Source organism: Anolis carolinensis, unplaced genomic scaffold (genome assembly GCF_035594765.1).
Source record: "Anolis carolinensis isolate JA03-04 unplaced genomic scaffold, rAnoCar3.1.pri scaffold_9, whole genome shotgun sequence".
Lineage (NCBI taxonomy): Eukaryota > Metazoa > Chordata > Lepidosauria > Squamata > Dactyloidae > Anolis > Anolis carolinensis.
This window is the reverse complement of record NW_026943820.1, coordinates 12,030,954-12,044,071: the sequence shown is the minus strand read 5'-3', so window position 1 is coordinate 12,044,071 and position 13,118 is coordinate 12,030,954. Positions and strand designations below refer to the sequence as shown.

At 39.6% G+C, this 13,118-nt stretch overlaps 1 protein-coding gene and 1 long non-coding RNA gene across 3 annotated transcripts in view; one reads left to right on the top strand and one right to left on the bottom strand.

Moving 5' to 3' along the window:
• LOC134293688 (uncharacterized) overlaps positions 1-13,118 on the top strand; it is a 453,696-nt gene that overhangs the window by 398,890 nt on the left and 41,688 nt on the right. The window lies entirely within an intron of this gene.
• slc6a2 (solute carrier family 6 member 2) overlaps positions 6,789-13,118 on the bottom strand; it is a 92,216-nt gene continuing 85,886 nt past the window's right edge. For both annotated transcript variants that reach the window (XR_010000642.1, XM_003222924.4), the window contains one exon: positions 6,789-13,089. Coding sequence is in view for 1 of the 2 variants with exons in the window: in XM_003222924.4 (XP_003222972.2) it covers positions 13,066-13,089 (24 nt within the window). In the remaining variant the exon portion in view is untranslated. The remainder of the gene's footprint in view (positions 13,090-13,118) is intronic.

Here is a 13,118-nt window from a genome sequence, read left to right as displayed (position 1 = left end):
TTTTCTATGGTCAAACAGATGGCTATTGGTAGTTGGCATATGTTCTGTATCTCAAAAACTGGAGATGATGGGGGGGGGGGGAACTGGTGACATTTTTGGGAATCATCAGGTCAAATGTTTCCAGAATCAGAACTAATAGGGCTAACATTTGAGGCACCAAAATGTGTGTTGACCGATGTTATTTCTCTCTTTCCCTGAAACTTGGTAGGAACCAGTACTGGTTCAAGCGCCACCACTTTGAGTAGTGTGATGTCTCATGGGCCTTGTAGTCCTGTTCCTAGTACTATTGTGGCAGATGAGGAGGAAAACATGGGATTTCCACCGGTTCAGCCAGAATCGGAGCCCCTGCACCTGGAGGATGTTTGCCCTCAAGAAGTCAGCCAAACAAGCCTTGGGCAGAATTCTCCCCCGTTTTCTCGAAAGGACAATTATAATAGAGATAGAGGAGCTAGGGAGGCGAATCGCCGGAGCGCCAGAATCGCAGCCAAACAATTAGCTGATTAGGTTTGCTTCCCTTGGGAAATTCTAAGGAGTCATGCATCTGGACAGATTTGGGTTTCACTTCTAGTTCTCCAGGGAAAGTGTTCTTCTGGCGGGAAACGAGACCCTATTTAGGTGTTTTGCCACGAAGGAAACCTTGCGGAGTCAACTCGTCAGCTTGAGGAGTGAGATCGTGTGTGGACTACGCAACTCCAGTTCCTTGTTTCCAGGACCAAGTTCCAAGCCTGCCTTGTTCCCCGGACCTCGCCACAGACCTTGTTCTTGCTTCTTGTTTGCCTCGTATCAAGTCTTGTTTTGCCAAGAATCTAGTTTGTTTTCCAGCCTTGTTGTCAAGCTTCAATGGACTAAAAGACCTTGTCATCTCCCCACACTATTGCTTGGCAAAGTGTGTGTTTCGGTTATTGGATTATAACTTTGGACTTTATTATCACATATTGGACATTATTTTCCTGGACTATATTTGACCTTTCCTGAAAGGTCTACTTCTGAACTATATTCTTCACTTGTTTTTATTGACTTTATATATTCCTATAATAAAGATATTAGATAGAATCCGGCCTCTGCGCATGGTTATTGGTGTTCTGTAGCCTGGGTCTTGACAAGTAGTAATCCTGTAAAGTGTTGTTCGTTCTTCTGTCTTTTTCATCCAGATCTTGTCTTCCTCTTGTGGAGTTTGGAATTAGCTTTCTTGCAATGCAATCACTTTATACTTCAACACCCCCATCTTCTCTCTGTATTAATTTTCCTTGACATTCACCTCATACTCTAATTTACTACAGTGTTGCCCAAGAATGGCTTGGCATTTAGCTTAGTACATGGAGTTGCTATTGTTGACAGTTTGGCCAAGTGAAACACAACTTCATTTTCTTCATAAGTACTGAGCCCGAGAAATACTTTGTCCAAGTTCAACATCTGGTTTCAGCTAATTTTGGAGAAGACCAGCTGGAAGCAGTTGAGCCTACCAAATGTGTGATAGGAACAAGTGCGTTTGGGTTTTGTTTTGCTTTGTTTCTTTTGCACAACAGATGCATTTTTTCTCAGTTCTTGTTCATATCTTTAGTCATGGTGAAGTGGAACCTTTGTGTGCTCTTTTCCCAGTATTTGTCTGCTTGGCGACTTAAACAAACAATAAACAACAAACCCTTCCTTCTCCCTGGCTTAGCTCTCTACGACAGTTCATCTTCTAGGAGTCAAGAAATAAATGACTCCCTATAAACACTATCATTAGATGGCTAATAGGAAGTTCCCACATGAGCTACTAAACTGTACTAAAATGATTTATGATTGAGGCACATTTGCCACAAAGCTATTTATTATGTCATGGTGAAACAGATGGTTGGCTGATCAAATAGCTCCCAGTGGGCCAATTGGTAGTTGCATTTCAGAATATGGCCCAATTTTAGCTCATTTTATTTAGTAACTACAGAACTATCAAGTAGCACTTTCATTGAAATGTGACTAGGAACGGGGACAGATGAGAAATTTGCTCTATGTTTTTAAATGGTTTTCTATAATTCACCCCTCATTGAATTTAGTGCTATTCTTTTCCTTTGTGCCTAAATAGTTAGTTAGCAAAGTTACCTTGTAGGACAACCAGAAGGTATCAGACTCCCTGCCAACCTGAATGGAGTCATGCATACTTCTAAAGCTAGTAACGGTTGAAAATGTGTATAGTTGAAAACTGGGTATATACATACTTCAACCAAAGGATAAAATGTGATACAAAAATGTGTATATTATAAGACTCCAGCAGATGTGGAACCCACATCCATAGTTTTACTTATCTGCACCCAGGGAAAAATATATTTTTCTAGGAATTATATTGATCCTCCAGGAGTTTTTATGGTATGGTTCCTCCAGAAGTTACCATAGAGCTATTCTGGAAAACCTATCAAAGTCTTTGAGAGGATACCTCTCTGTGAATTTGTAGGTCCTCCAGAGTGACACTATGTTATGCTGGGGCTAGAAGTCATTGTGTTTGGTCAAATCTGTGGTTTCAGATGACCACTTTCTGACTGGGAACATGTCTGCCAAGGATATGGGGGGTCTTACTGTACAGCCTCCACTGGCTCAGTGTGTTAAAGCGCTGAGCTGCTGAACTTGCAGACTGAAAGGTCCCAGGTTCAAATCCGGGAATGGAGTGAGCACCCGCTGTAAGCTCAAGCTTCTGCCAACCTAGCAGTTCGAAAACATGCAAATGTGAGTAGATCAATAGGTACTGCTCCAGAGGGAAGCTAACGGCGCTCCATGCAGTCATGCCGGCCACATGACCTTGGAAGTGTCTACGGACAACGCCGGCTCTTTGGCTTAGAAATGGAGATGAGCACCAGCCCCCAGAGTCAGACACAATACAGACGACCTGGACTGATTTACGGCTACAGCACGAGGATTTTGGATGAACGGATTTTTAACCATATGTTTTATATTTTTATATTGTTTTAATTGTTTTAATTGGATTTTCATTGCTATGTTTTAATTATGTGTAGGCATCGAATTGTTGCCTACCAACCCCAGAGATCCCTCTGCTCTGAGGACCAAGATCTATTGGAAGTTCCCAGTTTTAAGACCTTGCGTCTAACAGCAACTAGACGTAGAGCTTTTACATCAGTGCTTTTACGCCATCACTCTGGAACACGCTGCCGCCTGAAGTTCGTGCTCTGCGGGACTTATCAGTTTTCCGCAGGGCATGTAAGACACACCTGTTTCAGCAGGCTTTTGATCTCCGTTATTGCTGTTTTTAAATTGCTTAGATTTTAGCTTGTTTTTGTAAGGCACTCTGAGCCCTGGGGGAGTGTTTTTAAGAATTTTTAATAATATTTTAAAGATGTTTTTAAATTGTTAGATTTTAGCCTTTCTTGTAAGCTGCCCCGAGCCCTAGGGGAGTGGCGGCATATAAGTTTAAATAATAAATAAATAATTGTGTACGCCGCCCTGAGTCCCTTCAGGTGAGAAGGGCAGGATATAAATGTTGGAAAAATAAAATAAAATAAATAAACTTAATGTCAGGGGAAACCTTAACCTTTACTACTGTACATAAATGCATTGCTATGTTTATACAAGTTGACTCCAAGTTGGTGTCAATCTTCTTGGCAATCTTGGCAAGTTGGTATCAGTGGCTCGGAAGGTGACTTTCTCAAAGCTTTCAAGGGATTTGAGTTCTGCTAGGGCAGTGGTTCTCAACCTTCCTAATGCCACGACCCCTTAATACAGTTTCTCATGTTGTGGTGACCTCCAGCCATAAAATTATTTTTGTTGCTACTTCAGAACTGTTAATTTTGCTACTGTTATGAATCGTAATGAAAATATTTGATATGCAAGATGTATTTTTCTTTACTGGACCAAATTTGGCACAAATACCCAACATGTCCAATTTGAATACTGGTGGGGTTGCAGGAGGGAGATTGATTTTGTCATTTGGGAGTTGTAGTTGCTGGGATTTATGATTAACCTACAATCAAAGTGCATTCTGAACCCCACCAACGATGGAATTGAACCAAACTTGGCACACAGAACCAACAGAAAATACTGGAAGGCTTTGATGGGCATTGACTTTGAGTTTTGGAGTTATAGTTCACCTACATCCAGAGAGCACTGTGGATTCCAAACAATGATGGATCTGGACCAAACTTGGCATGAATATTCAATATGCCCAAATGTGAACACTGGTGGAGTTTGGGGAAAATAGACTTTGACATATGGGAGTTGTAGTTGCTGGGATGTATAGTTCACCTACAATCATGAAGCCCCTTGAACCCCACCGATGATAGAATTGGGCCAAACTTCCCACACAGAGCCCCCATGACCAACAGAGAATACTAGAGGATTTGGGTTTCTAAGACCATCAGAAATATGTGTTTTCTGATAGTCTTTGGTGACCCTTCTGAAGATCCAACCAACCACTATATTATGCTTGATTTCAAATAAATGTGCATATTATAGAAAATTTGTTCAAATCTCAAGCAGGAAGGTGGGAAGAAAGACGGCAAAGTTTCAGAAACTAGTGTGAAGAAAAAGTTCATGCCTATTTATAAAATGGAACATTCAATATTCCCAAATGGTGTAGTCTATTGCATCAATCCTGATGAATTCCTGGATTGGCACTATCAACAATACTGCTGGGATGCTAGAGCTCACATTTTTTGAATTATTACCATAATGGAATTCCTCTACTGGATTTGATTAGTTCTTGGAATAAACACTTTCAAAAGATCAGGGACTTAATCAGGCAGGAAAACAAGTGTGAAGCAAGCAGAACATCTATGCTATGTGAGAAGGGATAAGAAACAACCATCCACCATGAAATTTGTGAATTGAGAAAGAAAATATATCTGTTATGCACAAGAAACAAAGCAAAAAAATAAATAAATCTCTAAAGCACTTGTTTCTATCCCAAATTTGGTAAGCCCATCTGCTTCCAGCCGGTCTTCTCCAAAATTAGGTAAAACAGCTGTAAGGACCTTGCTTGAACTTGGAATAAATATTTCTTGAAGTTAGTACTGATTTCATGCAGCTGATTTCACGGAGCTGTTTCTCCATTTTGTTTTTCCAGCTGCCATTTCTCCTACCAGTAGTGATTTCTATCCATATCGTTTTGTACAGTGGGTTGTTCTCAAGCCAGATGTCCTGGCAACAGATGCTTGTTGACTTGTTTTGTGGTTTTTAAACATTTGTATAGATATAACTGAATTGTTTTTAATACTAATGATGTTGAATACTGTTCACATATTTTATATTTGTATATTTTAAATTGTACTGTAATGATTTTTATTTTAGCCGCTTTGAGTCTCCTTATGGAGAGGAAAAGTGGGATACAAATAATAATAATAATAATAATAATAATAATAATAATAATAATAATAATAATAATAATAATTGGTGCACTGGGTCCATGCCAAAAGATCTCAGCCGGCATTTGGAAACAATAAACATTGACAAAATTACGATCTGTCATCTGCAAAAGGCCACCTTACTGGGATCTGCACGCATCATCGGAAAATACGTCACACAGTCCGAAACGCTTGGGAACTGTTCGACTTGTGATTTTGTGATACGAAATCCAGCATATCTATCTCGTTTGCTGTGTCATACTGTGTCTTTGTGTCTATTATTATTATTATTATTATTATTATTATTATTATTATTATTATTATTATTATTATTATTATTATTATTATTTCAGATATTCCCATAACATAGTTATGGTATTCAAGAGGCTTTTGCTTCATGGAGTTGGGTTGGATGGGGATAATCAAACTGTTGCATTCACAGTATGATGAATAGTAGTTATATTCACAATGGAGTAAACTTTCTTGTTTACTTTCTTGTTTCTTCATAAAAGATGAGTAGACAAGAAATTAAACAAGTAAACAAGAAAGTGCTATTGAAGGTACTTGTGTAATCATTATGTATCAAGCTAATTTTGGAATTTCTGTATTAGTTATTTGGAAAACCAGGAAGGTTGGTGGTGCATAGAGATCAGTCTCAGCAACAGGGCTAGATGTGGAAGGAGAATTTTGCACGCTACTGAAGTATTAAAGCATAGATATTGAAAATGTTGAATGTGATGAACCTTGTCAAAAAGTACAATAGAGACATAACTTTGGGGGCCATGCAGCTGTTAGGGATTCCTCTTCCTCAGAAGAGGAAGGGGACCAGGGAAGTGTTCATGAATCTGAGGGCGAGTTAGAATCTGAGGAGGAGATTTTGCAAGTACCCACATTTCAGGAGAGGTGAAAGGAAACAGAGCAGAGACGTCATTCAGCTAGAATAGCTGCCAGAAATGCAGCTGAGTAATTAGGAACCACCCTAGCAGCTGTGGGGGAACTCAGGGCTATAAATCAGAAGCAGATGCAGTCAGCTTTTGCTGGTAACAAACTGACTCTAAAGCCTAAGCCTTTGCTCCCCTTGTGCCTGCTTGGAGTCTGCATATGGAAAACTGCTCCTAAGGATTTCTTTGTCTGAAGTAAGACTGCTACTTGTTGTTTCTTTGTCTGAAGTAAGACTGCTACTTGATTTGGAAATTGTTCAGAGACTGAAGAACTGTGTTTGCCCTAAGACTTTGCTTCTTTTTTTTTTTTGCATTATACCACTGAATGTGCTATTCTTTATGTTTTGCTGAAGTAAAGCAGTTTTCATTGTTTTAAGGTGGTTCTTGAAAGACAAAACAGGACAGCAGCAAGTCAATCTTTTCTCCAACACAGTGATGTTCTTCACTGGTTGATAAAATAACACCATGATGACCATTTGTTAAAAAGATAACGGACACAAAGACAACCTTTGAGGCCACATAGGTTGGTACAGAAGATACTCTTTATTGTATATACTTCTTTGTAGTGCATATTTCTATGTCAACTTAAATAAGACTTTGTAACACAATATTTGTATAGACCTTATACATTTACAGTGCACAGCTTGTTTCTCTTTTCTTTAAAAAGAAAACCTGACTCTTATTTACAAGGTTCCACATAAGGACAGGAAAAAAAGAGGACAAATACTCAACATTCAATGATTTGACCAACGTTTCAAATATAGTCAACCAGTGCATACACCACACTTATCTCCATAATGAAATGAAACACAGCTATTCCCGGTTTCATATGCAGGGATGTAGAATTGTTCCCATGATCATGGGTAGATGGAGAATCCATAAAATGAAACAAAATGTAACTTTCAGACATCTCAAGTTTTAACTAGAGCAAGGTTATTGGATGGCTATTGGTTGTATTTGTCTTTTTTTTAATGGCAGGGAGGTTGAGCACTCTGTTTGGACTCCCGCCACTTTATAAACTTTTCCAGTCTTGCAAGTATAGCATGTACTTGGCTACTTGTGTTGTGTATTGTTTGTAGAGACTGTGGAACTGGGAAATGGTGAGAATCAATGCTTGGCATGAATTCGTGTGTCCCATAATTTCACAGATATTCATTCTTTCTACAGTTTCGTGTTTCCCTCCAGTCTCACAAATACAGTATGTACTATGCAATTTTGACTACTGCAACATGACCATTTGAAGATTTGGCAATCTACTTGGAATTTTTTGTATCATGTCAGAAGCGAATTGAGGCAAAAATTGACCCCCCATGGATATTATTGTAGCTGTTATTTATTCAGTCAGTCGCTTCTGATTCTTTGTGACCTCATGGACCAGCCCATGCCAGAGCTCCTTCCTACATGGATATGGAGGGCCAATTACACTTAAAACTATTTAGGAGAATGACAACCATAGAACAACATTTGGTTATACGTAATTAAAATTCATGGAGTTGACATTCAGCTGGAATTACACCAACGTGAGTGCCAGTTTGGCTTTGAGGGAGAGGGTCTTCCATAAGTGGGATGCCACCAAAGAGAAGGCCTTCTTCCACGTCCTCTCACAATGCCTTGCTCCCACTGGTGGGACACTGGTGCTCTATTCTAGTTGGGACTTATCAATAGGATTCCAGCCATAGTCTTTCCTCGTTCCATGACTCCATATTGAATATGAAGAAGGGTTTTGGCAAACTCAGGGGATAGGATACTTAAGGTGTGTTGTCGAACGCTTTCATGGCCGGGATCATAGGGTTGTTGTATGTTTTCCGGGCTGTATGGCTGTGTTCCAGAAGCATTCTTTCCTGATGTTTCGCCCATATCTATGGCAGACTGATATATAAACCTCCCTTGCTTAGTTTTCCAATATACCTCACAACCTCTGAGGATGCCTGCCATAGATGTGGGTGAAACGTCAGGAGAGAATACTTCTGGAACATGGCCATACAGCCCGGAAAACATACAACAACCCCCTACTTAAGGTGGCTTTCATGCTAATCTCAACTGAGGGAAATCATCCAATACAGTGCAATCAATTGGAACCACAACCTGCAAGAAATCTGAGTGTATTTTGTCAAGGGAGGCTATTTTTCATAGTGAGCGGATAAGTTGTGTTTCTCCTTCCATTCTGCACCATTTTGGTTACACATAATTTTCTACGACAAACTTACACTTAAAAATAATCTCTGGTTTCTTGGGAATATAAACTACAAACACACAGGACTTCCTCTATCAGATATTAAGGCAGCTTTGGAGAATATTACACCGCAGCTCACAACACTGTTAACGTAGATGTGTCATTTTCCTTTCTAACCACACAACATTGAAGGTCCAAAGGCAAACCATCTTGCCAGAAAAGATCTAGCAGTCAGGTTTAGCTAATCAGATGGACTGGAGGGTTGAGTTGCATGAGTGCTTTCCACGTAAAAGCATACAACGTTTCATTTTACGGTATACGTTTTTCCCCATTTTGTCACAGGTAAAAACAGATAAAAATACTGATATACACAGAGGTACCCTTATTGAACCTTTTGTTATAAAAAGGCATTACAAATTAAGCAAAGCAATCCTAAACCAAAACCTTGGTTGGCATTAACCAAGAAAAGCCTTGCTATAGAGCTCTTCCCAATAAGGCAGACTTGAAAATGAGGCTACTATATGATACTTGGGCAGTATTTGAGAGTGGCTGTTGAGGAAACACACAATTGAGAAACTTCCCAATAAGCTCACAGGTCAGGATTCAAAAAACACATCTACTTACAGACCTCTCATTGGGACAGGGCTTTGGATCCCTCTCTTTCAGTTCATGGTTGACAGATCTTGAAACTGAATTGTGAAGGAAAGTGTTTGAAAAGGAGTTGGATGTCCACTCACAATGGGCAGTCGGAGTACTATTACAGTAGAGTCTCACTTATCCAAGCTAAACAGGCTGGCAGAACCTTGGATAAGCAAATAACTTGGATAATAAGGAGGGATTAAGGAACAGCCTATTACACATCAAATTAGGTTATGATTTTACAAATTAAGCACCAAAACATCATGTTATACAACAAATTTGACAGAAAAGGTAGTTCAATATGCAGTAATGTTATGTTGTAATTACTGTATTTACGAATTTAGCACCAAAATATCATGATATATTGAAAACATTGACTACAAAAATGCCTTGGATAATCCGGAACGTTGGATAAGCGAGTCTAGGATAAGTGAGACTCTACTGTATTCCATGTCTCCACCCTAATGCATCCTGAGAAAGGCTTATTTGTTCTGTACTTTGGTTTGTGTATTCCCTGAAGACATCTGTCTGCCAGAATATTGGGTTAGCTGGGCCTTTAGTAACCACCAAGACTCCATGGGTATGTGTTGTCACCAAGAGTTGTCAACTGTCATCCGCAAAGATGGGTTCTTTTCCAGCGTATGAATATGGTTCACAAGATGTACCCCTGTTCTTGTCTTAGCTCAGGTCTAGCAGTACTTGTAAGCTGAAAACTAGGGATTCATCCATAGTATGCAATTATAGTGCTATTGTTTTTACTTTAGTTGCTATGCTTCCATCCCATGGAATCCTATGTTTTGTAGTTTTGGTTGGGGCTTTTGGAATTTCTCAGGCAGAAGACCTTAGTGCTTCATTCACCAAGCTACAAATCTGCTGAAACACTCCAAACGGAAGTATTGCCTGGTGCAGATAAAAGAACCCTGTGAGACAGAACCAGAATAAATAAGGGAACATTTGTAATTCAATGGTGGAGTCATCTGCATTTAAGATAGAAAATTGTAGGTCCAGTCTTTGTCATCTCCAAGTAGAGCTGAGGAAAAAGAAAATCCTGTCTGAACCCCTAGAGACTTGCTGCCACGTCACATGGACAATATCGAGCAAAATGAAACAACAATCAATATGAAAACTGAATTTCATAACTGGTGAGGCATTCACAAATGCCTATACAATTTTCAAAATTTGCTCCACGAAAAGAGGTAACAATTAATAATCCTGCTGAGCAGATCTCTATGGAAAGAGCCAAACTCAATGGATTTGGATCTTCTACATTCAAGCAATTTTTATTTGGCTTTGGATAATGATGCCCTGTCCAGATTAATCCTCAGTAGAGTAGAGAAGTGAGGCCAGATGTGGAATGTGAGGCCAGATGTGGTGAGGATGTCCTCATAGGTTTATCCACCAACTGAAGCTATTAAAGCAAGATGTTTATCATGGGAAAAGCCACAATTGTCTGTCTACCAGGCATCTTAGTGGTAGAGATTTAGACATGGGCTTAAAGGTAACCTGAAAAACTGTGGCATAGACACCAAGAACTGGGAAGCCCTGGCCCTTGAGTGCTCTAACTGGAGGTCAGCTGTGACCAGCAGTACTGTGGAATTTGAAGAGGTATGAATAGAAGGCTAGGGAGAAATGTGCCAAGAGGAAGGCATGTCAAACCAACCCTGACTGGGACCACCTTCCACCTAGAAACCAATGCCCTTACTGTGGAAGAACATGCAGGTCAAGAATAGGGCTCCATAGTCACCTATGTCTCCACCACCAAGACACTTGGAAGGTCATCATACTCATACAACAAGGGATCTCCTAAGTAAGTAAGGCAGTAGTTGAAGGAAATGACAATAAAGATGTGCAGAAACAGTATGAAAAACGTGCCTGATATTTTTAAAAAAAGGATAGTTAAATCTGAGATAAGAGAAGTTGCCTAAAGAAAGTAACATGGGATCGGTTAAAGCAATAGGAAACACTCTTAAGCAAAGAGAAATTATTCAGAGTAATTTCCTAACAAAGACAATTGAAAAAGATGACTCAAATAGTGGTTCCCTTAGAAATATCATCCAACAGGAGAAACCGAAGCTGTCTCCGAAGCTTGGTTTTACTAGCCAAATATTTGAATGGATATTACGAATCAAATTATTCAGAGTAAAACCCGAACCCTGAAAAATGGGTTAGTGTAAGAAAGAAAACATCCTCTACTGCCTATTCTTGTCAGACAACCCTCGGAGTCAGTGGCTTTGGGAAATTTAAAATTGCTTATGCACACAAGAAAGCATTAATATTGACTTACAGTAGTAGACCACTTCTCACAGTTTACAGGGGAATCGTTCGAAGCAATCTCCTTCTGGATTGACACTAAAGCCTTTCTTACACAACACATACCCAAATTCCAACAGAGTCTTGGTTATTCATGGATTTGTGTCAATTTTTTTTTTGGATGAAAGAAAGTACATATTATGGAGTTACTTCCCTCAGGGAAATGGAATGTGTGAAAGAGTGGATCGAGTGATACAAAATTTGCTAAGCAGATTAACTGAGGATGAAAGAACACATTGGTCAGAACATCTGTCAGAAGTAATGTTTCTCTGCAATAATGCAATCCTAATTTTCATTTGGTTTGCATCTGCTTATTTGATGTTTGGAAGAGAGATGAAGTTACCAGTCAACTCTTTGGAGAAAGAAGGAACTCAGTTCATAAATGCATATGAATTGCTGGCAATTTCACATATCCACACAACATCCTGGAGTGTATCTTTTGCAGGTAAAGGGACAAAGCAACCTATTTCTGAAATCCATTTCTAACATTGTGTTGGGCAACACTGAACCACTGCAAGAAGATGAGAAGGATAGCCCGACATGCTATTATCTGCAGTTTTGTGAACCCATGCAAAGTTCAAGAACATATCCCTGTGGATACGGGGGTTGCACTGTATAGCAGAACATGGTGGATTAGATTAGGTACCCTAAAATGCCTCCTCTATTTCTATTATTATGGAATTCACTATGACTCCATGATGACATTGCTGTGAAAGGGGGAGGTCCTCAAACAGGGTCATCCAGAGATTCGGCAGTCCTTTGTTAGATATTTGGATTAATGGTATTGAATAAGTGTAGGCCTGAACATACTGTGGACCTCCAGATCTTTGGAACTTCATCTCCCAGAATTCCTCACCAATGCACTAGCTGGCTAGAGCTTATGAGAGGAGTCCAAAAGACCTGAAGGACCACAGATAGAGCAGGCCTGGGTTAGATGATCAATATCAATGGTTCCCAAGCTTTGCTCCTTCAGGTGTTTTGGATTTCAACTCCAGAATCCCCGACCATCTTAGCTACCAATTGAAATTCTGGGAGTTGAAGAACAGCAACTGGAGTGGAAAGTTTGAATACCAGTGGTCTACATGATCTTCATCAACTCTATGGTTTCACAACTAGATGTTGTCCATGAGCATATGAACCTGTTGATGGACATCCAACTCTTTAAGACTTGCCAATGCCTACAGAATCTTCTCCCAACTAAACCATGTCTGTATGAAATATTCTCTTGATCTCCCTGCCTCCTGTTAAAAGTTTATTGTTATTTTCTTTGCTTTGGTCACTAGCAAAGACAACTTTTTTTGGTCAGGATCCACACCACATTTTTTTTAAAACCCTTCCAACTAGAAGTTGGTTATTATCCACCCACCTTTGCATCTGTCACTAGCAAAGGCAATTCTTTTTGGTCAGCACATGCTAAAAACAATGTTAAAATAAATAAAAAATAAATAAAAAATAACAATACAAGCCATTTGGGAAATTCATTTGTAGAAATTGGAATGACCAGGCGTCAGAGAGCGGAAGGTGAATGGTCACCCAAAGTAAACCGGAGGTGATCTTTGGTGCCTTCCAGCCAGTCATCTAGAACCAGACGTGGTTGAGAACTTTGGTGGTGACTTCTCGGGTATTCCCAATATAGCTTTAAAATAGACTGACTCTTCTCTTGAAATCCCTGTCATCATATAGATAGCCAATGCTTGAGCTGCAAGGAGAAAGAATTGGTGGAAAAAT